The sequence below is a fragment of the Leptonotus elevatus genome, chromosome 10 (assembly GCF_054856555.1).
Source record: "Leptonotus elevatus isolate MCC_2025b chromosome 10, RoL_Lele_1.0, whole genome shotgun sequence".
NCBI classification, from domain to species: Eukaryota; Metazoa; Chordata; class Actinopteri; order Syngnathiformes; family Syngnathidae; genus Leptonotus; species Leptonotus elevatus.
Window position 1 is genome coordinate 17,448,894 of NC_141248.1, and position 23,273 is coordinate 17,472,166.

A 23,273-nucleotide genomic window follows, 5' to 3' on the forward strand; every position below is an offset into this window, starting at 1 on the left:
CATGCTCAACTTGAAACAGACAAAATTATTATTTTATTTTTTTATTAATTTATACCAGATTTAAATTACTGACTGTGCAGACAGACGGCCACATAGCTCTGCACTTGTACTCAAAGGTGTGTGGCCGTGCAGGACCTCTGTACTGTTATTTACTGTGATTGGCGAGTCTGTGTTTTCGGGGTATGCCATAGCATTGTAGCATGCCTGAAATGAGAGGCCCAAACCGGGAGTTAAAGTAGTGAGAACCCGAGATAGTAACGATAGTGTTTACTTCAGGGTCACAGGTCATTCTGAAACATTTCCTCGGCGTGATCCAGCACTTTATCGCTACATGCTGGACGGAATTAGCAAATGTACAAGAGCGAATTAATGTATGGAAATGAGCTGGAGCGGTTGGTTACTGTGTTGCGTTGATCCCCAGATGCATATGCTGCTAATCACCGCTGCTTCTTGGATTCACTCCCAGGCACGCAATAAATAACCCGCTGCCAACACCCTGCCTTTTGTCTAATTAGCTCTTTCACTGGGCTCTCGTTTTTGTGGCACAGATATAAAGCAAGGTCTCAGCTAGTGCAGGATGCTCACAAGCACATTAAGTCGGACGGGAGTCCAAGATTTACACTTTAATATATCAAGTGACTTTCTTAAGTTTGTGGTGCAGAAGTTTCTGGCCTTCTGTAGACCCTAAACACAGACATCCATTTTCTATCAAGTTTGTCTTCATTTGAGTCATGGCCTGTGGGGGAGCTGAAGCCTCTCTGACTTTGGGTGAGAGAAGCCGGCCGGATACACCCTGGACTGGTCACCACCAGTCAATCGTAGTGCACATAGTGAATTCCCCACTCATTATCAGTCTTCATGAACCAACCCGTCATACATAGTTTTGGATTGTGGGAAGTGCCAGAAGAATTTAATTTTTTATTTCATTACAAAAAAAACAAAAAACAAAAACAAACAAACAAACAAACAAACAGCATGTGTACTTCAAAATAAAACCAAAAGGAAAAGGAACAGAGAGAAGGCTCATTCTTATTTTTCTTCTCCTTTTTACAGGAAAATATTTACGCTTCACATTAAAATTTCCCTGGACCCCTTTATTTAAATACATCCCCAGTCTTCTAGATGAAGGTCTGAGCTTCTTGCAAACTTTAGAACAGACGCGCGAGCCACTAGTACACCCTGCTGCCTAAAAACATACATAGTCCTACAGACTACAGTGCAAAATCGATTAGAATTCAATCTGAGGACCCACTGTATTATAATGATTTTTTTCTTTTTAATGTATATGTACTGAATATATTATATCATTTATGATTGTTATTTAAAAAAAAATATATATATACTTTTTTTTTTAAATAAAAATAAAACGTATTTGTGTACATTTTGAGTCCGCTTCAATGTAAGTTACATGCACTGTAGTTAAGCAGTACAACACTGCCCCCTACCGAGCTGGAAACCTATCAACATCTTGTCCGGAAAAGCCAACGTAACTTCCGGTTGAAACATGGCGGCGCACTGACAAATGTCACATTAGTTTTGGACAACGCAACCAAAATAAGGAGTCGATATTACCTAAAACCACAATTCTACTGACGTATTACCCGGACACGTTGTGCTGCTTGCCCACATTCAAAGGTATTCATTCATCCGTTCATTTTCCACTACCTTGTTAGCTGTTCAGCTCGGTAGAGCTACAGGCGATGTAAACATTACAACGGCGTTTCAAAGCATGTTTCCTTACTCTTTTACAGGGTCTGAAAAATATTCAGCAGGCGTCATGGTACATCTGTGTAAGTTTTTCATTTTGCCGTCACGTGGAATCTCGAAGAACCTCGTCAAACCCTATTTTGTACTTTAGTCTGAGCATACGCTACTAGATGTAAAGTCAGAATTGCATTACATTTTCGGTATGTAAAACATTCCGTTAAAAATAATAATAATAGCAACCTCGAAGCCATTGAATCGGTAGCATCGTAAACTGAGGACTTCCTTTATTATGCAAAACGTGCAATTGTATATACACGAGCAAAAGGAATAATACAAAAAGGTCAATATTTTGTTATTATTTAGTTTTATATATCGGGGCTTTGTAGCTTTTACCTCCAGTTCGGCTTTTGGAGCAAAGCATTTTACACATGAAACACTCAATAAATTACTATTTTCCAATTAAATCACTATTTTCCAATTTCGTGGCTCAGTCAGACATAAAAAAATATACTATTCTTGACATCATTTTTTTAATTTAACAAAAAAAGGGGTTAACATATATGAAGATTGAAGACATTTAAACATGTTTAATTTTTTTCTGAATAAATCGCACAAATATATGATAAAATAATTAATAATGAACCCTTCAACTGCTCATCAAATGTAATCTGGTCTGCATGAAATTAAACTGTAAGAATAAATAATGAATTTAAATCTTTTTGGGGGACTAATATAAAGTTAATCATTACGCGATTAAAAATAAAAAACACGATACATATAAAATGTTTATGCAAATAATTAAAAAAATGCAAAGAAACAGCAAGAAGTGAGCAAGTAAACTGGTCATAGCTCCCCGGAAAAAAAACACAGACCCGCACAACATTGTGGAGCAACCACATGTCAGACTCAATCCATGTCATCTCCTCACAGCATCTGATCAGCTTTAATGCTGCGTAGGGAATGTGTTTGCAACATTTGGTAAGTCACCAAACTCTAATTCAACAGACTGTTTATGCGCTGCCGTTTTGGTTAGCAACAACATTAGAATGGGCTCTACTTTCATTTCTGTGTCTACAAAGGGAGGCGATGACAGTAATGACATCTTCCACTATATTGCATTTCAGTGTTTTTCCGTGCCCCAGTAAACACTTTTAAGTATACATTACTATACTATACAGCCACAGTCATCAGATCCCGCCTGTTCTGTATTATTTTTGCCTATGCATTTTAGGCTTTTAAATTATGAGAGGTAGTCGAATATGTTGACAATGTGTGTAAAAAGTGTGCTTGTATCTTTAAATGTGTTTAAAGCATGTAGGAGGGTTAGCTTAAAAAAAAAACGACAAAATTTTGTGGATTTTCTTGGACGTACTGCACATCTTTTACCTCACGAGGGAGTAAATAATAACGCGAAACACAATCTGATGTTGCAGCGCCGCAGCTCTTAAGGCGGTACCACGGGGGTTATGTGGTCATCCGCATGGCTCTGGCGGGCCACAAGCAAGCCAACAGACCCTTCTACCGCATCGTGGCGGCGCTCAACAAGCGAGCGAGGGACGGCAAGTACATCGAGCAGCTGGGCACGTACGACCCGCTGCCCAACATGCACAACGAGAAACTGGTCAGCTTCAACTCGGATCGCATCAAGTACTGGATCGGCTGCGGCGCGCACCCTACCAAGCCGGTGGCCAAACTTTTAGGTGTGTCTGCGTTAAGTCGTTTGTTGTTAGCGTTTGGAGCGCATGTTGTGTTGGATGCTCACCGGACGCAACATTAGGTACACTCGCACAGTACTATACAAGAGCTGTATTGGGAAAAAACAAACAAAAACACCTTTACAAGGATAAATTCCCCCCGATTTAAATGAGAGATATTAAGTGAACAGTATTACTGTGCATATTGTTGACAGTGGTTTTTATTTTATAGTAATTCACTCCATCATAACAAGAGTTATACAGTACAGCTATTAATCAATATCTGTAACCTCACTTTCCTCTCTGTAGGGGATGTCGTGTCTTATTTTAAACTATCGGAAGGTTAAGACTAGAGTATAAAGTAAGGTTTACAAATAAAGATAAAACAATATTAACTAACATATAAACTGCATTATACAATAACCTCAATGTTTTTTTAAATGAAGACAATATAATAAATAATAAATGTTTAAGACAAAACTAATACAATAACTGTATGGTGTACAATATTAAACATTTTAAGTTATTCAAAAACTAATAAGCACATTGTCTTTAAAAAATAAAATTATGTAATACAATAATAAATTGTGTTTGAAAAGAAAATGCAAACAAAAAAAAAAGGTTGAAAAAGCTATACAAATACAATATTAAATGTTTAAAAAAAGACAAAACTACAATATAAGATTTGCTCAGAAATCATATGGTGATCTAACCCCCCAATTCCAAGCCTTAATGCTGAGCGTCAAGCAGGGCGGCAATGGGTCGTCTTTTTTTTTTTTTTTAAATAGTGTTTGGTATGACCCGGCCGGGGATTGAACCCACGACCTCCCAGTCTTAGGGTGGACACTCTACCACTACGCCATTCGTAATGTGTACATATTTACGTATAAGAAGCTAAAATACTATAAACAAATTATTTGAAAGCGGGGGAATAAAATGCTGCAAAAATACAATAATAAAAATATTGCTTAAAAAAAAACATACAATAAAAAAAAAATGTAAGTCCTAATCTTTAGCATTTATGCTGTCTCCATAGTCTGGCATACGTAATGTTGTGACCCATGAGCGCATTGTATACCTTTTGTAAGGAGAAACCTTATTCATTTGGAATGATATGTCACATAATGAACAAGGTAGAAGAGCTCAAATAAAATGCCACCATTTCTATCCCCTCAGGTTTAGCCGGGTTCTTCCCCCTCCATCCCATGACGGTGACGGAGGCGGCGCGTTGGCGAGCCCAAGCGGCGCAAACGGAAGGGGAAGCGGAAAAAAATCAGAAGGCGGAAATGTGAAGAGTTGTGCTGTCACTGTTTTTTTTTGTGTGTATATTATGTTATGAGTAAAAACAAAATTAAAAGTCAGGAAATACACAAGCGACTGTTAATAGCCTCTTTGTCACAGCGATGCATCAGGCAGAGTATCTGCAAATCCTTAAAACGTTTTAAATTAGGGGATTTAATTTTTAGAAATCCATCCAGTTTCATCCTATCCTCGCTGACTTTGAACATTACGATATTATCTGAATTTTTTTTTTACTTCAAATTGTATAGCTTTTATGACTTTTTATTCCAAAAAATACTACTTTTCCATAAGATTACGAGTTTAATCTCGACTATATGACACACAATTTATGACAAATGTATGATTAAGAAAAAAATTATCTAAAAAATAAACATCTCAAATAATTTTACAACTTTATTCTGGTAAGATTATGACTTCAGCCTCAAATATTATTTTTACATTAAAATATGTATTTTAATAATTAGATTTTTTTGTTTTTGAGCAGTTCAAACAAATATGTCATGTTCCAAAAAGCCAAACAGAGCAATACATTATAACAACATACCATTATAGATAATTATATACATAATAATTATATTATACATAACATAACATACATTATAACATACAATCAAAAAATAATCCTCTTAATAATTCTCAACAAAAAAAAGAAAATCATGGGCATAAAAAACCTCATCATGTACAGTGGCAATAAAACATTTATTTTATATGTCCCATTTGTTCAAACATTAACATCGCATCGTCAGGGAGAGCAAGACATTTTAAACACTTGATTATTAATATGTAAAAGTAACACCCACACATGTGGACTGACCAGTAGTATATAGAATGTGTCAGGAGGTTTCGATGCAACGGCGATATTATGAATATAATATTTGGTCAATCCAATGTTGATCCCTACTACTTATTACAATGTACCCTCCTTTTTTTTCTTTTGTCCTCATCTTTAGTAAATCAATTCATCGTAATTCGTCATTTGTTACGTCCTTATTGACCTCCAATAATTCACTTCTTCCTTTCTCCTCCTCTTGCAAACTTTAGATCTTGATCCTTTGTTCTCCTGCTTTCCTTTTCGTACGTGTTTGCTTGTGACTCAGTGGTGGTGAGTGATTAACGTCAAATCAGCGTATGGAAAGCCTCAAGTGGACAGCAATGTCCATTTGATTATTTACCAAGTTATTTTTTACAGGCCACTCAGCGCCTTTTTAAAACCTTTCCTCCACCCATTTTACATACTTGCACGCAGATAAGAAATTCATTTGCAGTCACGCAGGTAATCATCAGCTGTATGTGAATGGCGTCCTGTGGAATAGAGTTCAACTTTCCATTTACGTCACATACTTGGACATTGGTTTATTTGAAAATGAATCACACAATAAATAGTGTTGCTTTGGGAAAACGCACAAAATGTATTTTTTTAATTTTTATTTTCTAATACAGTTTTTCTTACGCAATTTTAAAAGCAACATATTGCAGGACTCTTAGTAATGAAAATTCTTGATGGGCCAAATTAAAATAAATAAATTGCTTTTAATAGATTAACTTGTGAGTTGTCTCAATCAAACGTTCTTTTGTTGTCATTGATATATTGGTCCAGACAAATGAACCTTTAGTTGAATCAGTCGTTTAAGATCAACAGAAAACTAATCTCTATAGCTATATATAAATATTTATTAGATGATCCAAAATTAGTTATTTCAGTTTTATTTTGTAAGCCAATCAAATCGGAGTTCTTTCAGTGTCGAAATGCATTTTTTTAACCGATGAAGCGTGCCTAGCGTGACGTGAATATTTATTTACATGATGGTGATGAATATTTCTGTACCTTACCTCGCCCAACCAAGTATTGTCCCAAGACCTGCACAAGTGCGTGATTCAGGGGACTTCTCAAGTCTTTACGCCGTCATACTCCCATACATAAAACGTTTGCAGAGGGAGGGCACGATATCAGTAACAATCTCAGTTGACCTGTAGATCATTTGTGGCACAACGGTGACGCGAACATTTAGATGCAGTAAGATCAAACTGAACTAGAACATAAATTGCAGCACTCGAGAATATTTTAATATTTTTCCCATCCATGTGAATATGGTGAAATGATTCAGGCAGACACCTTTTGGATGCTTACCTGACAAGAAGGGAACATGAAGACGGGGAGGACTTTTTTCACCATTCTTATCATCATCATGATGTTTGCGTTGTGTGTGATAAACACACAAGGACAAGGTAACTAATTTCTTCTTTTTATTATATGAATTTGTGTCAGTTGTATGACACATAAAAATTCAAGTACAATGTTATTTACATAGCAAAATAGTTGTTTAGATGAATAATTTTGACTTGAAAAAAATCCATTCAGTATCCAAATCAAGTTTTATTATTTAAAAAAAAGAAAAATCTCAAAAGTAAAAACCATTCTTTCATATTGTATGTTTTTGCCCCTTACTCATGACTCACCAATATGGTAAAAAAAAAAAGAAGAAAAAAAGTGATGTCCAATTAAATACATGTATCTACAAATTTGGGTATTTACATTTATTATTTATTGATTTGAAGTATTTTTATTTTGTCTGTATCTACAAAACATGAAAGTGAAAGAATTCAACGAAGGAACCTTTTCAAAATGAAACATGACGCTTTGTTGATTGTCACTTTAAATCATTGTAAATATTCATCATTTTAATAGCATAATTGTCTGTGATAAATATACCATGTTCTGATGTTTCTCAAATATTTAATACTTTCCCAAACGAAAAAATATTATGATTATTATCATAATGCAACATGAATAATTTCTGCCCATATATTGGGTCAAGACATAATTTACTGTCGAAAGAGCACAAAATGCCTCTGAAAGGTTGTATTTGTTTACTGTTGTCATAGCACAACTAGCTACTGTACCTGGATTAATGTAGCTCATGTTTCCAAACATATTGGGCCAACTTTCAAGGCCAGGGGATAAAGCAAAACAATATTTAATTTGACAGATTTTTTTTTTCTGCTTAATATGACTGTAGTCAATTAACCAACATTTTGCAGTACATTGGGGCACACAGATTTTTTTTCAAATGACAACATTATACCTGACAATGGGAGATTTTCAAACACAAAATATAAAGGCAAAAAACTGTGTAATGAATCAGTGAGTGTCATTTTTTAATGTCAAGATTTGTGCATTCTGATGAACACTCTCTAATAGATATCTGCATTTGTTGGTAATCTGTGGTACACAAGGCAAAAAAAAAAACTTTTTCGTTGAGGAGTAATAATCAATTACTTTAATTTAGTAATGATTGTTTTGCAGGTTAGTTCCAGGGACAATGTTTTTATGAAACAATAAATAAATAAAAAGACAACAGGTTGAATGTAGTTCTGCAGCTATGGAATCATTTATGGTCATGTAAACTAATTTCAAAATCAGGACAAGATGCTCTAATTTACACAACTCAATGGCCTCAGGTTTACATTACTTTTTTGTTATTCTGATTAAAATAAATCTCTGGTCACCTGTTTACATCTGCCGTTTGGCTTGATTAAAAACAAGTTATGAATACTGTAGTTTTAAACAAGTTCTCCCAACGCAGCCATTTTCAAGCGACTAAACAAAACGCCACTAGGCATATACATCAAGACAGAGCATGCGCAGAACAGATGCAACCTTAAAAAAGTATTCTAGCTGTCGGGTCAGCTTTATTGTTTCATAGATAATGACGTTTCCACATTGTTGCCTTCCACAGTCCCAACAGTGACCACCCAGTTGAGTAATACTTCTTTTGGAATTAACAAAAACACAACACAAACCGATCTGGAAACAACTGAATCCTCTTTTACCAGCGACGAACCAGCAACAACAAGTATTTATTCAACTTCAAAACCACAGCTTACATCTGAACCTATAGTGACATCTGGAGGGTCAACACCTAATGAGAACACAGAGTCAACCAATCGGCAATCAACAAGTATGATATTGTCTTCTTCAGAACCACACAGAACATCTGTGACAGCTACTATGTCCACAGAATCCCATACATTAATTGAAACATCCCCTACCCAGCTACCTTATACTTCGTCTGAATTTAGGACAACACCAGTAAATCTGGAAACAACTCAGTCCTTTTTAACCAGCAATGAACCATCATCACCTATGTATTCCTCTTCAGAACCAAAAACTACATCTGGAACAACAGGTTTCTTTACAAAGTCAACTCAAACCATACCAACCAGTCAGGAAACTTCAACTCGTGGATTATCTTCCACTTCACTGCCAGAGACTACATCTTTCGCAACGATCATACCCACAGAATCAACTGAGCCATACACATCACCTGAAACATCCACCACTGAGGGAACTAAGCAAACGACTAACAATGATCAGACTATAGCAACATCCAGTTCTTCCACAGATGCTGACGTTTCCACATTGTTGCCTTCCACATTCCCACCAGTAACCACCCAATTGAGTCATACTTCTTCTGGAATTAACACAGACACAACACAAACCAATATGGAAACAACTAAATCCTCACTAACCAGCGACGAACCAGCAACAACAAGTATTTATTTAACTTCAAAACCACAGCTTACATCTGAACCTATAGTAACATCTGGAGGGTCAACACCTAATGAGAACACAGAGTCAACCAGTCGGCAATCAACAAGTACGACATCGTCCTCTTCAGAGCCACAAACATCTGTGACAGCTACTATGTCCACAGAATCACACACATCAATTGGCACATATACCACCCAGCTACCTTATACTTCGTCTGAATTTAGGACAACACCAGTAAATCTGGAAACAACTCAGTCCTTTTTAACCAGCAATGAACCATCATCACCTATGTATTCCTCTTCAGAACCAAAAACTACATCTGGAACAACAGGTTTCTTTACAACGACAACTCAAAACATACCAACCAGTCAGGAAACTTCAACGAGTGGATTATCTTCCACTCCACTGCCAGAGACTACATCTTTCGCAACGATCATAGCCACAGAATCAACTGAGCCATACACATCACCTGAAACATACACCACTGAGGAAACTAAGCAAACTACTGACAATGATCAGACTATAGCAACATCCAGTTCTTCCACAGATGCTGACTTTTCCACATTGTTGCCTTCCACATTCCCACCAGTGACCACCCAATCGAGTCATACTTCTTCTGGAATTAACACAGACACAACACAAACCGATCTGGAAACAACTGAATCCTCTTTTACCAGTGACGAACCAGGAACAACAAGTATTTATTCTACTTCAAAACCAATGCTTACATCTGAACCTATAGTAACATCTGGAGGGTCAACACCTAATGAGAACACAGAGTCAACCAGTCGGCAATCAACAAGTATGATATCGTCTTCTTCAGAACCACAAACATCTGTGACAGCTACTATGTCCACAGAATCACACACATCAATTGGCACATATACCACCCAGCTACCTTATACTTCGTCTGAATTTAGGACAACACCAGTAAATCTGGAAACAACTCAGTCCTTTTTAACCAGCAATGAACCATCATCACCTATGTATTCCTCTTCAGAACCAAAAACTACATCTGGAACAACAGGTTTCTTTACAACGACAACTCAAAACATACCAACCAGTCAGGAAACTTCAACGAGTGGATTATCTTCCACTCCACTGCCAGAGACTACATCTTTCGCAACGATCATAGCCACAGAATCAACTGAGCCATACACATCACCTGAAACATACACCACTGAGGAAACTAAGCAAACTACTGACAATGATCAGACTATAGCAACATCCAGTTCTTCCACAGATGCTGACGTTTCCACATTCCCACCAGTGACCACCCAATTTAGTCATACTTCTTCTGGAATTAACACAGACACAACACAAACCGATCTGGAAACAACTGAATCCTCTTTTACCAGTGACGAACCAGGAACAACAAGTATTTATTCTACTTCAAAACCAATGCTTACATCTGAACCTACAGTAACATCTGGAGGGTCAACACCTAATGAGAACACAGAGTCATCTAGTCGGCAATCAACAAGTATGATATCGTCCTCTTCAGAGCCACAAACATCTGTGACAGCTATTATGTCCACAGAATCACACACATCAATTGGCACATATACCACCCAGCTACCTTATACTTCGTCTGAATTTAGGACAACACCAGCAAATCTGGAAACAACTCAGTCATTTTTAACCAGCAATGAACCATCATCACCTATGTATTCCTCTTCAGAACCAAAAACTACATCTGGAACAACAGGTTTCTTTACAAAGTCAACTCAAACTATACCAACCAGTCAGGAAACTTCAACGAGTGGATTATCTTCCACTTCACTGCCAGAGACTACATCTGTCGCAACGATCATACCCACAGAATCAACTGAGCCATACACATCACCTGAAACACCCACCACTGAGGGAACTAAGCAAACTACTGACAATGATCAGACTATAGCAACATCCAGTTCTTCCACAGATGCTGACGTTTCCACATTGTTGCCTTCCACATTCCCACCAGTGACCACCCAATTGAGTCATACTTCTTCTGGAATTAACACAGACACAACACAAACCAATATGGAAACAACTGAATCCTCACTAACCAGCGACGAACCAGCAACAACAAGTATTTATTCAACTTCAAAACCACAGCTTACATCTGAACCTATAGTAACATCTGGAGGGTCAACACCTAATGAGAACACAGAGTCAACCAGTCGGCAATCAATAAGTACGACATCGTCCTCTTCAGAGCCACAAACATCTGTGACAGCTACTATGTCCACAGAAACATACACATCAATTGGCACATATACCACCCAGCTACCTTATACTTTGTCTGAATTTAGGACAACACCAGTAAATCTGGAAACAACTCAGTCCTTTTTAACCAGCAATGAACCATCATCACCTATGTATTCCTCTTCAGAACCAAAAACTACATCTGGAACAACAGGTTTCTTTACAACGACAACTCAAACCATACCAACCAGTCAGGAAACTTCAACGAGTGGATTATCTTCCACTCCACTGCCAGAGACTACATCTTTCGCAACGATCATAGCCACAGAATCAACTGAGCCATACACATCACCTGAAACATACACCACTGAGGAAACTAAGCAAACTACTGACAATGATCAGACTATAGCAACATCCAGTTCTTCCACAGATGCTGACGTTTCCACATTCCCACCAGTGACCACCCAATTGAGTCATACTTCTTCTGGAATTAACACAGACACAACACAAACCGATCTGGAAACAACTGAATCCTCTTTTACCAGTGACGAACCAGGAACAACAAGTATTTATTCTACTTCCAAACCAATGCTTACATCTGAACCTATAGTAACATCTGGAGGGTCAACACCTAATGAGAACACAGAGTCAACCAGTCGGCAATCAACAAGTACGACATCGTCTTCTTCAGAACCACAAACATCTGTGACAGCTTATATGTCCACAGAATCACACACATCAATTGGCACATATACCACCCAGCTACCTTATACTTCGTCTGAATTTAGGACAACACCAGTAAATCTGGAAACAACTCAGTCATTTTTAACCAGCAATGAACCATCATCACCTATGTATTCCTCTTCAGCACCAAAAACTACATCTGGAACAACAGGTTTCTTTACAAAGTCAACTCAAACTATACCAACCAGTCAGGAAACTTCAACTCGTGGATTATCTTCCACTCCACTGCCAGAGACTACATCTTTCGCAACGATCATACCCACAGAATCAACTGAGCCATACACATCACCTGAAACACCCACCACTGAGGGAACTAAGCAAACTACTGACAATGATCAGACTATAGCAACATCCAGTTCTTCCACAGATGCTGACGTTTCCACATTGTTGCCTTCCACATTCCCACCAGTGACCACCCAATTGAGTCATACTTCTTCTGGAATTAACACAGACACAACACAAACCAATATGGAAACAACTGAATCCTCACTAACCAGCGACGAACCAGCAACAACAAGTATTTATTCTACTTCAAAACCAATGCTTACATCTGAACCTACAGTAACATCTGGAGGGTCAACACCTAATGAGAACACAGTGTCATCTAGTCGGCAATCAACAAGTATGATATCGTCCTCTTCAGAGCCACAAACATCTGTGACAGCTACTATGTCCACAGAATCACACACATCAATTGGCACATATACCACCCAGCTACCTTATACTTCGTCTGAATTTAGGACAACACCAGTAAATCTGGAAACAACTCAGTCCTTTTTAACCAGCAATGAACCATCATCACCTATGTATTCCTCTTCAGAACCAAAAACTACATCTGGAACAACAGGTTTCTTTACAACGACAACTCAAACCATACCAACCAGTCAGGAAACTTCAACGAGTGGATTATCTTCCACTCCACTGCCAGAGACTACATCTTTCGCAACGATCATAGCCACAGAATCAACTGAGCCATACACATCACCTGAAACATCCACCACTGAGGGAACTAAGCAAACTACTGACAATGATCAGACTATAGCAACATCCAGTTCTTCCACAGATGCTGACGTTTCCACATTCCCACCAGTGACCACCCAATTGAGTCATACTTCTTCTGGAATTAACACAGACACAACACAAACCGATCTGGAAACAACTGAATCCTCTTTTACCAGCGACGAACCAGCAACAACAAGTATTTATTCAACTTCAAAACCACAGCTTACATCTGAACCTATAGTAACATCTGGAGGGTCAACACCTAATGAGAACACAGAGTCAACCAGTCGGCAATCAACAAGTATGATATCGTCTTCTTCAGAACCACAAACATCTGTAACAGCTACTATGTCCACAGAATCACAAACATCAATTGGCACATATACCACCCAGCTACCTTATACTTCGTCTGAATTTAGGACAACACCAGTAAATATGGAAACAACTCAGTCCTTTTTAACCAGCAATGAACCATCATCACCTATGTATTCCTCTTCAGAACCAAAAACTACATCTGGAACAACAGGTTTCTTTACAACGTCAACTCAAACTATACCAACCAGTCAGGAAACTTCAACGAGTGGATTATCTTCCACTTCACTGCCAGAGACTACATCTGTCGCAACGATCATACCCACAGAATCAACTGAGCCATACACATCACCTGAAACACCCACCACTGAGGGAACTAAGCAAACTACTGACAATGATCAGACTATAGCAACATCCAGTTCTTCCACAGATGCTGACGTTTCCACATTGTTGCCTTCCACATTCCCACCAGTGACCACCCAATTGAGTCATACTTCTTCTGGAATTAACACAGACACAACACAAACCGATCTGGAAACAACTGAATCCTCTTTTACCAGTGACGAACCAGGAACAACAAGTATTTATTCTACTTCAAAACCAATGCTTACATCTGAACCTACAGTAACATCTGGAGGGTCAACACCTAATGAGAACACAGAGTCAACCAGTCGGCAATCAACAAGTACGACATCGTCCTCTTCAGAGCCACAAACATCTGTGACAGCTACTATGTCCACAGAATCACACACATCAATTGGCACATATACCACCCAGCTACCTTATACTTCGTCTGAATTTAGGACAACACCAGTAAATCTGGAAACAACTCAGTCCTTTTTAACCAGCAATGAACCATCATCACCTATGTATTCCTCTTCAGAACCAAAAACTACATCTGGAACAACAGGTTTCTTTACAACGACAACTCAAACCATACCAACCAGTCAGGAAACTTCAACGAGTGGATTATCTTCCACTCCACTGCCAGAGACTACATCTTTCGCAACGATCATAGCCACAGAATCAACTGAGCCATACACATCACCTGAAACATACACCACTGAGGAAACTAAGCAAACTACTGACAATGATCAGACTATAGCAACATCCAGTTCTTCCACAGATGCTGACGTTTCCACATTCCCACCAGTGACCACCCAATTGAGTCATACTTCTTCTGGAATTAACACAGACACAACACAAACCGATCTGGAAACAACTGAATCCTCTTTTACCAGTGACGAACCAGGAACAACAAGTATTTATTCAACTTCAAAACCAATGCTTACATCTGAACCTACAGTAACATCTGGAGGGTCAACACCTAATGAGAACACAGAGTCATCTAGTCGGCAATCAACAAGTATGATATCGTCCTCTTCAGAGCCACAAACATCTGTGACAGCTACTATGTCCACAGAATCACACACATCAATTGGCACATATACCACCCAGCTACCTTATACTTCGTCTGAATTTAGGACAACACCAGTAAATCTGGAAACAACTCAGTCCTTTTTAACCAGCAATGAACCATCATCACCTATGTATTCCTCTTCAGAACCAAAAACTACATCTGGAACAACAGGTTTCTTTACAACGACAACTCAAACCATACCAACCAGTCAGGAAACTTCAACGAGTGGATTATCTTCCACTCCACTGCCAGAGACTACATCTTTCGCAACGATCATAGCCACAGAATCAACTGAGCCATACACATCACCTGAAACATACACCACTGAGGAAACTAAGCAAACTACTGACAATGATCAGACTATAGCAACATCCAGTTCTTCCACAGATGCTGACGTTTCCACATTCCCACCAGTGACCACCCAATTGAGTCATACTTCTTCTGGAATTAACACAGACACAACACAAACCGATCTGGAAACAACTGAATCCTCTTTTACCAGTGACGAACCAGGAACAACAAGTATTTATTCTACTTCCAAACCAATGCTTACATCTGAACCTATAGTAACATCTGGAGGGTCAACACCTAATGAGAACACAGAGTCAACCAGTCGGCAATCAACAAGTATGATATCGTCTTCTTCAGAACCACAAACATCTGTAACAGCTACTATGTCCACAGAATCACAAACATCAATTGGCACATATACCACCCAGCTACCTTATACTTCGTCTGAATTTAGGACAACACCAGTAAATCTGGAAACAACTCAGTCCTTTTTAACCAGCAATGAACCATCATCACCTATGTATTCCTCTTCAGAACCAAAAACTACATCTGGAACAACAGGTTTCTTTACAACGACAACTCAAACCATACCAACCAGTCAGGAAACTTCAACGAGTGGATTATCTTCCACTCCACTGCCAGAGACTACATCTTTCGCAACGATCATAGCCACAGAATCAACTGAGCCATACACATCACCTGAAACATCCACCACTGAGGGAACTAAGCAAACTACTGACAATGATCAGACTATAGCAACATCCAGTTCTTCCACAGATGCTGACGTTTCCACATTGTTGCCTTCCACATTCCCACCAGTGACCACCCAATTGAGTCATACTTCTTCTGGAATTAACACAGACACAACACAAACCGATCTGGAAACAACTGAATCCTCTTTTACCAGTGACGAACCAGGAACAACAAGTATTTATTCTACTTCAAAACCAATGCTTACATCTGAACCTACAGTAACATCTGGAGGGTCAACACCTAATGAGAACACAGAGTCAACCAGTCGGCAATCAACAAGTACGACATCGTCCTCTTCAGAGCCACAAACATCTGTGACAGCTACTATGTCCACAGAATCACACACATCAATTGGCACATATACCACCCAGCTACCTTATACTTCGTCTGAATTTAGGACAACACCAGTAAATCTGGAAACAACTCAGTCATTTTTAACCAGCAATGAACCATCATCACCTATGTATTCCTCTTCAGAACCAAAAACTACATCTGCAACAACAGGTTTCTTTACAACGACAACTCAAACCATACCAACCAGTCAGGAAACTTCAACGAGTGGATTATCTTCCACTCCACTGCCAGAGACTACATCTTTCGCAACGATCATACCCACAGAATCAACTGAGCCATACACATCACCTGAAACACCCACCACTGAGGGAACTAAGCAAACTACTGACAATGATCAGACTATAGCAACATCCAGTTCTTCCACAGATGCTGACGTTTCCACTTTCCCACCAGTGACCACCCAATTGAGTCATACTTCTTCTGGAATTAACACAGACACAACACAAACCGATCTGGAAACAACTGAATCCTCTTTTACCAGTGACGAACCAGGAACAACAAGTATTTATTCTACTTCAAAACCAATGCTTACATCTGAACCTATAGTAACATCTGGAGGGTCAACACCTAATGAGAACACAGAGTCAACCAGTCGGCAATCAACAAGTATGATATCGTCTTCTTCAGAACCACAAACATCTGTGACAGCTACTATGTCCACAGAATCACACACATCAATTGGCACATATACCACCCAGCTACCTTATACTTCGTCTGAATTTAGGACAACACCAGTAAATCTGGAAACAACTCAGTCCTTTTTAACCAGCAATGAACCATCATCACCTATGTATTCCTCTTCAGAACCAAAAACTACATCTGGAACAACAGGTTTCTTTACAACGACAACTCAAACCATACCAACCAGTCAGGAAACTTCAACGAGTGGATTATCTTCCACTCCACTGCCAGAGACTACATCTTTCGCAACGATCATAGCCACAGAATCAACTGAGCCATACACATCACCTGAAACATACACCACTGAGGAAACTAAGCAAACTACTGACAATGATCAGACTATAGCAACATCCAGTTCTTCCACAGATGCTGACGTTTCCACATTCCCACCAGTGACCACCCAATTGAGTCATACTTCTTCTGGAATTAACACAGACACAACACAAACCGATCTGGAAACAACTGAATCCTCTTTTACCAGTGACGAACCAGGAACAACAAGTATTTATTCTACTTCAAAACCAATGCTTACATCTGAACCTACAGTAACATCTGGAGGGTCAACACCTAATGAGAACACAGAGTCAACCAGTCGGCAATCAACAAGTACGACATCGTCCTCTTCAGAGCCACAAACATCTGTGACAGCTACTATGTCCACAGAATCACACACATCAATTGGCACATATACCACCCAGCTACCTTATACTTCGTCTGAATTTAGGACAACACCAGTAAATCTGGAAACAACTCAGTCATTTTTAACCAGCAATGAACCATCATCACCTATGTATTCCTCTTCAGAACCAAAAACTACATCTGCAACAACAGGTTTCTTTACAACGACAACTCAAACCATACCAACCAGTCAGGAAACTTCAACGAGTGGATTATCTTCCACTCCACTGCCAGAGACTACATCTTTCGCAACGATCATACCCACAGAATCAACTGAGCCATACACATCACCTGAAACACCCACCACTGAGGGAACTAAGCAAACTACTGACAATGATCAGACTATAGCAACATCCAGTTCTTCCACAGATGCTGACGTTTCCACATTCCCACCAGTGACCACCCAATTGAGTCATACTTCTTCTGGAATTAACACAGACACAACACAAACCAATATGGAAACAACTGAATCCTCACTAACCAGCGACGAACCAGCAACAACAAGTATTTATTCAACTTCAAAACCACAGCTTACATCTGAACCTATAGTAACATCTGGAGGGTCAACACCTAATGAGAACACAGAGTCAACCAGTCGGCAATCAACAAGTACGACATTGTCCTCTTCAGAGCCACAAACATCCGTGACAGCTACTATGTCCACAGAATCACACACATCAATTGGCACATATACCACCCAGCTACCTTATACTTCGTCTGAATTTAGGACAACACCAGTAAATCTGGAAACAACTCAGTCCTTTTTAACCAGCAATGAACCATCATCACCTATGTATTCCTCTTCAGAACCAAAAACTACATCTGGAACAACAGGTTTCTTTACAACGACAACTCAAACCATACCAACCAGTCAGGAAACTTCAACGAGTGGATTATCTTCCACTCCACTGCCAGAGACTACATCTTTCGCAACGATCATAGCCACAGAATCAACTGAGCCATACACATCACCTGAAACATACACCACTGAGGAAACTAAGCAAACTACTGACAATGATCAGACTATAGCAACATCCAGTTCTTCCACAGATGCTGACGTTTCCACATTGTTGCCTTCCACATTCCCACCAGTGACCACCCAATTGAGTCATACTTCTTCTGGAATTAACACAGACACAACACAAACCGATCTGGAAACAACTGAATCCTCTTTTACCAGTGACGAACCAGGAACAACAAGTATTTATTCTACTTCAAAACCAATGCTTACATCTGAACCTATAGTAACATCTGGAGGGTCAACACCTAATGAGAACACAGAGTCAACCAGTCGGCAATCAACAAGTATGATATCGTCTTCTTCAGAACCACAAACATCTGTGACAGCTACTATGTCCACAGAATCACACACATCAATTGGCACATATACCACCCAGCTACCTTATACTTCGTCTGAATTTAGGACAACACCAGTAAATCTGGAAACAACTCAGTCCTTTTTAACCAGCAATGAACCATCATCACCTATGTATTCCTCTTCAGAACCAAAAACTACATCTGGAACAACAGGTTTCTTTACAACGACAACTCAAAACATACCAACCAGTCAGGAAACTTCAACGAGTGGATTATCTTCCACTCCACTGCCAGAGACTACATCTTTCGCAACGATCATAGCCACAGAATCAACTGAGCCATACACATCACCTGAAACATACACCACTGAGGAAACTAAGCAAACTACTGACAATGATCAGACTATAGCAACATCCAGTTCTTCCACAGATGCTGACGTTTCCACATTCCCACCAGTGACCACCCAATTTAGTCATACTTCTTCTGGAATTAACACAGACACAACACAAACCGATCTGGAAACAACTGAATCCTCTTTTACCAGTGACGAACCAGGAACAACAAGTATTTATTCTACTTCAAAACCAATGCTTACATCTGAACCTACAGTAACATCTGGAGGGTCAACACCTAATGAGAACACAGAGTCATCTAGTCGGCAATCAACAAGTATGATATCGTCCTCTTCAGAGCCACAAACATCTGTGACAGCTATTATGTCCACAGAATCACACACATCAATTGGCACATATACCACCCAGCTACCTTATACTTCGTCTGAATTTAGGACAACACCAGCAAATCTGGAAACAACTCAGTCATTTTTAACCAGCAATGAACCATCATCACCTATGTATTCCTCTTCAGAACCAAAAACTACATCTGGAACAACAGGTTTCTTTACAAAGTCAACTCAAACTATACCAACCAGTCAGGAAACTTCAACGAGTGGATTATCTTCCACTTCACTGCCAGAGACTACATCTGTCGCAACGATCATACCCACAGAATCAACTGAGCCATACACATCACCTGAAACACCCACCACTGAGGGAACTAAGCAAACTACTGACAATGATCAGACTATAGCAACATCCAGTTCTTCCACAGATGCTGACGTTTCCACATTGTTGCCTTCCACATTCCCACCAGTGACCACCCAATTGAGTCATACTTCTTCTGGAATTAACACAGACACAACACAAACCAATATGGAAACAACTGAATCCTCACTAACCAGCGACGAACCAGCAACAACAAGTATTTATTCAACTTCAAAACCACAGCTTACATCTGAACCTATAGTAACATCTGGAGGGTCAACACCTAATGAGAACACAGAGTCAACCAGTCGGCAATCAATAAGTACGACATCGTCCTCTTCAGAGCCACAAACATCTGTGACAGCTACTATGTCCACAGAATCACACACATCAATTGGCACATATACCACCCAGCTACCTTATACTTTGTCTGAATTTAGGACAACACCAGTAAATCTGGAAACAACTCAGTCCTTTTTAACCAGCAATGAACCATCATCACCTATGTATTCCTCTTCAGAACCAAAAACTACATCTGGAACAACAGGTTTCTTTACAACGACAACTCAAACCATACCAACCAGTCAGGAAACTTCAACGAGTGGATTATCTTCCACTCCACTGCCAGAGACTACATCTTTCGCAACGATCATAGCCACAGAATCAACTGAGCCATACACATCACCTGAAACATACACCACTGAGGAAACTAAGCAAACTACTGACAATGATCAGACTATAGCAACATCCAGTTCTTCCACAGATGCTGACGTTTCCACATTCCCACCAGTGACCACCCAATTGAGTCATACTTCTTCTGGAATTAACACTGACACAACACAAACCGATCTGGAAACAACTGAATCCTCTTTTACCAGTGACGAACCAGGAACAACAAGTATTTATTCTACTTCCAAACCAATGCTTACATCTGAACCTATAGTAACATCTGGAGGGTCAACACCTAATGAGAACACAGAGTCAACCAGTCGGCAATCAACAAGTATGATATCGTCTTCTTCAGAACCACAAACATCTGTAACAGCTACTATGTCCACAGAATCACAAACATCAATTGGCACATATACCACCCAGCTACCTTATACTTCGTCTGAATTTAGGACAACACCAGTAAATCTGGAAACAACTCAGTCCTTTTTAACCAGCAATGAACCCTCATCACCTATGTATTCCTCTTCAGAACCAAAAACTACATCTGGAACAACAGGTTTCTTTACAACGACAACTCAAACCATACCAACCAGTCAGGAAACTTCAACGAGTGGATTATCTTCCACTCCACTGCCAGAGACTACATCTTTCGCAACGATCATAGCCACAGAATCAACTGAGCCATACACATCACCTGAAACATCCACCACTGAGGGAACTAAGCAAACTACTGACAATGATCAGACTATAGCAACATCCAGTTCTTCCACAGATGCTGACGTTTCCACATTCCCACCAGTGACCACCCAATTGAGTCATACTTCTTCTGGAATTAACACAGACACAACACAAACCGATCTGGAAACAACTGAATCCTCTTTTACCAGCGACGAACCAGCAACAACAAGTATTTATTCAACTTCAAAACCACAGCTTACATCTGAACCTATAGTAACATCTGGAGGGTCAACACCTAATGAGAACACAGAGTCAACCAGTCGGCAATCAACAAGTATGATATCGTCTTCTTCAGAACCACAAACATCTGTAACAGCTACTATGTCCACAGAATCACAAACATCAATTGGCACATATACCACCCAGCTACCTTATACTTCGTCTGAATTTAGGACAACACCAGTAAATATGGAAACAACTCAGTCCTTTTTAACCAGCAATGAACCATCATCACCTATGTATTCCTCTTCAGAACCAAAAACTACATCTGGAACAACAGGTTTCTTTACAACGTCAACTCAAACTATACCAACCAGTCAGGAAACTTCAACGAGTGGATTATCTTCCACTTCACTGCCAGAGACTACATCTGTCGCAACGATCATACCCACAGAATCAACTGAGCCATACACATCACCTGAAACACCCACCACTGAGGGAACTAAGCAAACTACTGACAATGATCAGACTATAGCAACATCCAGTTCTTCCACAGATGCTGACGTTTCCACATTGTTGCCTTCCACATTCCCACCAGTGACCACCCAATTGAGTCATACTTCTTCTGGAATTAACACAGACACAACACAAACCAATATGGAAACAACTGAATCCTCACTAACCAGCGACGAACCAGCAACAAGTATTTATTCAACTTCAAAACCACAGCTTACATCTGAACCTATAGTAACATCTGGAGGGTCAACACCTAATGAGAACACAGAGTCAACCAGTCGGCAATCAACAAGTACGACATCGTCCTCTTCAGAGCCACAAACATCTGTGACAGCTACTATGTCCACAGAATCACACACATCAATTGGCACATATACCACCCAGCTACCTTATACTTCGTCTGAATTTAGGACAACACCAGTAAATCTGGAAACAACTCAGTCATTTTTAACCAGCAATGAACCATCATCACCTATGTATTCCTCTTCAGAACCAAAAACTACATCTGGAACAACAGGTTTCTTTACAACGTCAACTCAAACCATACCAACCAGTCAGGAAACTTCAACGAGTGGATTATCTTCCACTCCACTGCCAGAGACTACATCTTTGGCAACGATCATAGCCACAGAATCAACTGAGCCATACACATCACCTGAAACATACACCACTGAGGAAACTAAGCAAACTACTGACAATGATCAGACTATAGCAACATCCAGTTCTTCCACAGATGCTGACGTTTCCACATTCCCACCAGTGACCACCCAATTGAGTCATACTTCTTCTGGAATTAACACAGACACAACACAAACCGATCTGGAAACAACTGAATCCTCTTTTACCAGTGACGAACCAGGAACAACAAGTATTTATTCTACTTCAAAACCAATGCTTACATCTGAACCTACAGTAACATCTGGAGGGTCAACACCTAATGAGAACACAGAGTCATCTAGTCGGCAATCAACAAGTATGATATCGTCCTCTTCAGAGCCACAAACATCTGTGACAGCTACTATGTCCACAGAATCACACACATCAATTGGCACATATACCACCCAGCTACCTTATACTTCGTCTGAATTTAGGACAACACCAGTAAATCTGGAAACAACTCAGTCATTTTTAACCAGCAATGAACCATC

General features: G+C 39.5%; 3 protein-coding genes across 3 annotated transcripts; all 3 read left to right on the forward strand.

Annotated features, from left to right (window-relative positions):
- The first annotated feature begins 1,480 nt into the window (after positions 1 to 1,480).
- Positions 1,481 to 4,774, forward strand: mrps16 (mitochondrial ribosomal protein S16). The gene is made up of 4 exons (XM_086087233.1): positions 1,481 to 1,635; positions 1,752 to 1,790; positions 3,141 to 3,407; positions 4,578 to 4,774. The coding sequence occupies exons 2-4, from the start codon at positions 1,778 to 1,780 to the stop codon at positions 4,691 to 4,693; spliced, it is 396 nt and encodes a 131-aa protein (XP_085943359.1). The 5' UTR covers positions 1,481 to 1,635; positions 1,752 to 1,777; the 3' UTR covers positions 4,694 to 4,774.
- A 5,448-nt stretch (positions 4,775 to 10,222) lies between these two features.
- LOC147167404 (uncharacterized) lies at positions 10,223 to 15,218 on the forward strand. Its single transcript, XM_086086929.1, has 7 exons — positions 10,223 to 10,241; positions 10,391 to 10,569; positions 10,858 to 11,419; positions 11,660 to 11,717; positions 11,823 to 11,946; positions 12,235 to 14,858; positions 15,068 to 15,218. Exons 1-7 carry the CDS (start codon positions 10,223 to 10,225, stop codon positions 15,216 to 15,218), a joined length of 3,717 nt encoding a protein of 1,238 aa, XP_085943055.1.
- A 2,437-nt stretch (positions 15,219 to 17,655) lies between these two features.
- LOC147167405 (uncharacterized) lies at positions 17,656 to 22,766 on the forward strand. Its single transcript, XM_086086930.1, has 3 exons — positions 17,656 to 21,028; positions 21,269 to 21,434; positions 22,616 to 22,766. The coding sequence occupies exons 1-3, from the start codon at positions 17,656 to 17,658 to the stop codon at positions 22,764 to 22,766; spliced, it is 3,690 nt and encodes a 1,229-aa protein (XP_085943056.1).
- Positions 22,767 to 23,273: the final 507 nt, after the last annotated feature.

Excerpts from the sequence above, each read along its gene's own strand:
- mrps16 (XM_086087233.1), top strand. Across the intron at positions 3,408-4,577 it reads GCCGGTGGCCAAACTTTTAG|GTTTAGCCGGGTTCTTCCCC; the intron begins GTGTGTCTGCGT and ends CTATCCCCTCAG.
- LOC147167404 (XM_086086929.1), top strand. Across the intron at positions 11,420-11,659 it reads TGAGAACACAGAGTCAACCA|GTTTCTTTACAACGACAACT; the intron begins GTCGGCAATCAA and ends CTGGAACAACAG. Across the intron at positions 11,947-12,234 it reads CTTCTGGAATTAACACAGAC|ACAACACCAGTAAATCTGGA; the intron begins ACAACACAAACC and ends TCTGAATTTAGG.
- LOC147167405 (XM_086086930.1), top strand. The coding sequence starts at position 17,656 with ATGTCCACAGAATCACACACATCAATTGGCACATATACCACCCAGCTA. Across the intron at positions 21,029-21,268 it reads TGAGAACACAGAGTCAACCA|GTTTCTTTACAACGACAACT; the intron begins GTCGGCAATCAA and ends CTGGAACAACAG. Across the intron at positions 21,435-22,615 it reads TCCACCACTGAGGGAACTAA|AACCAAAAACTACATCTGGA; the intron begins GCAAACTACTGA and ends ATTCCTCTTCAG.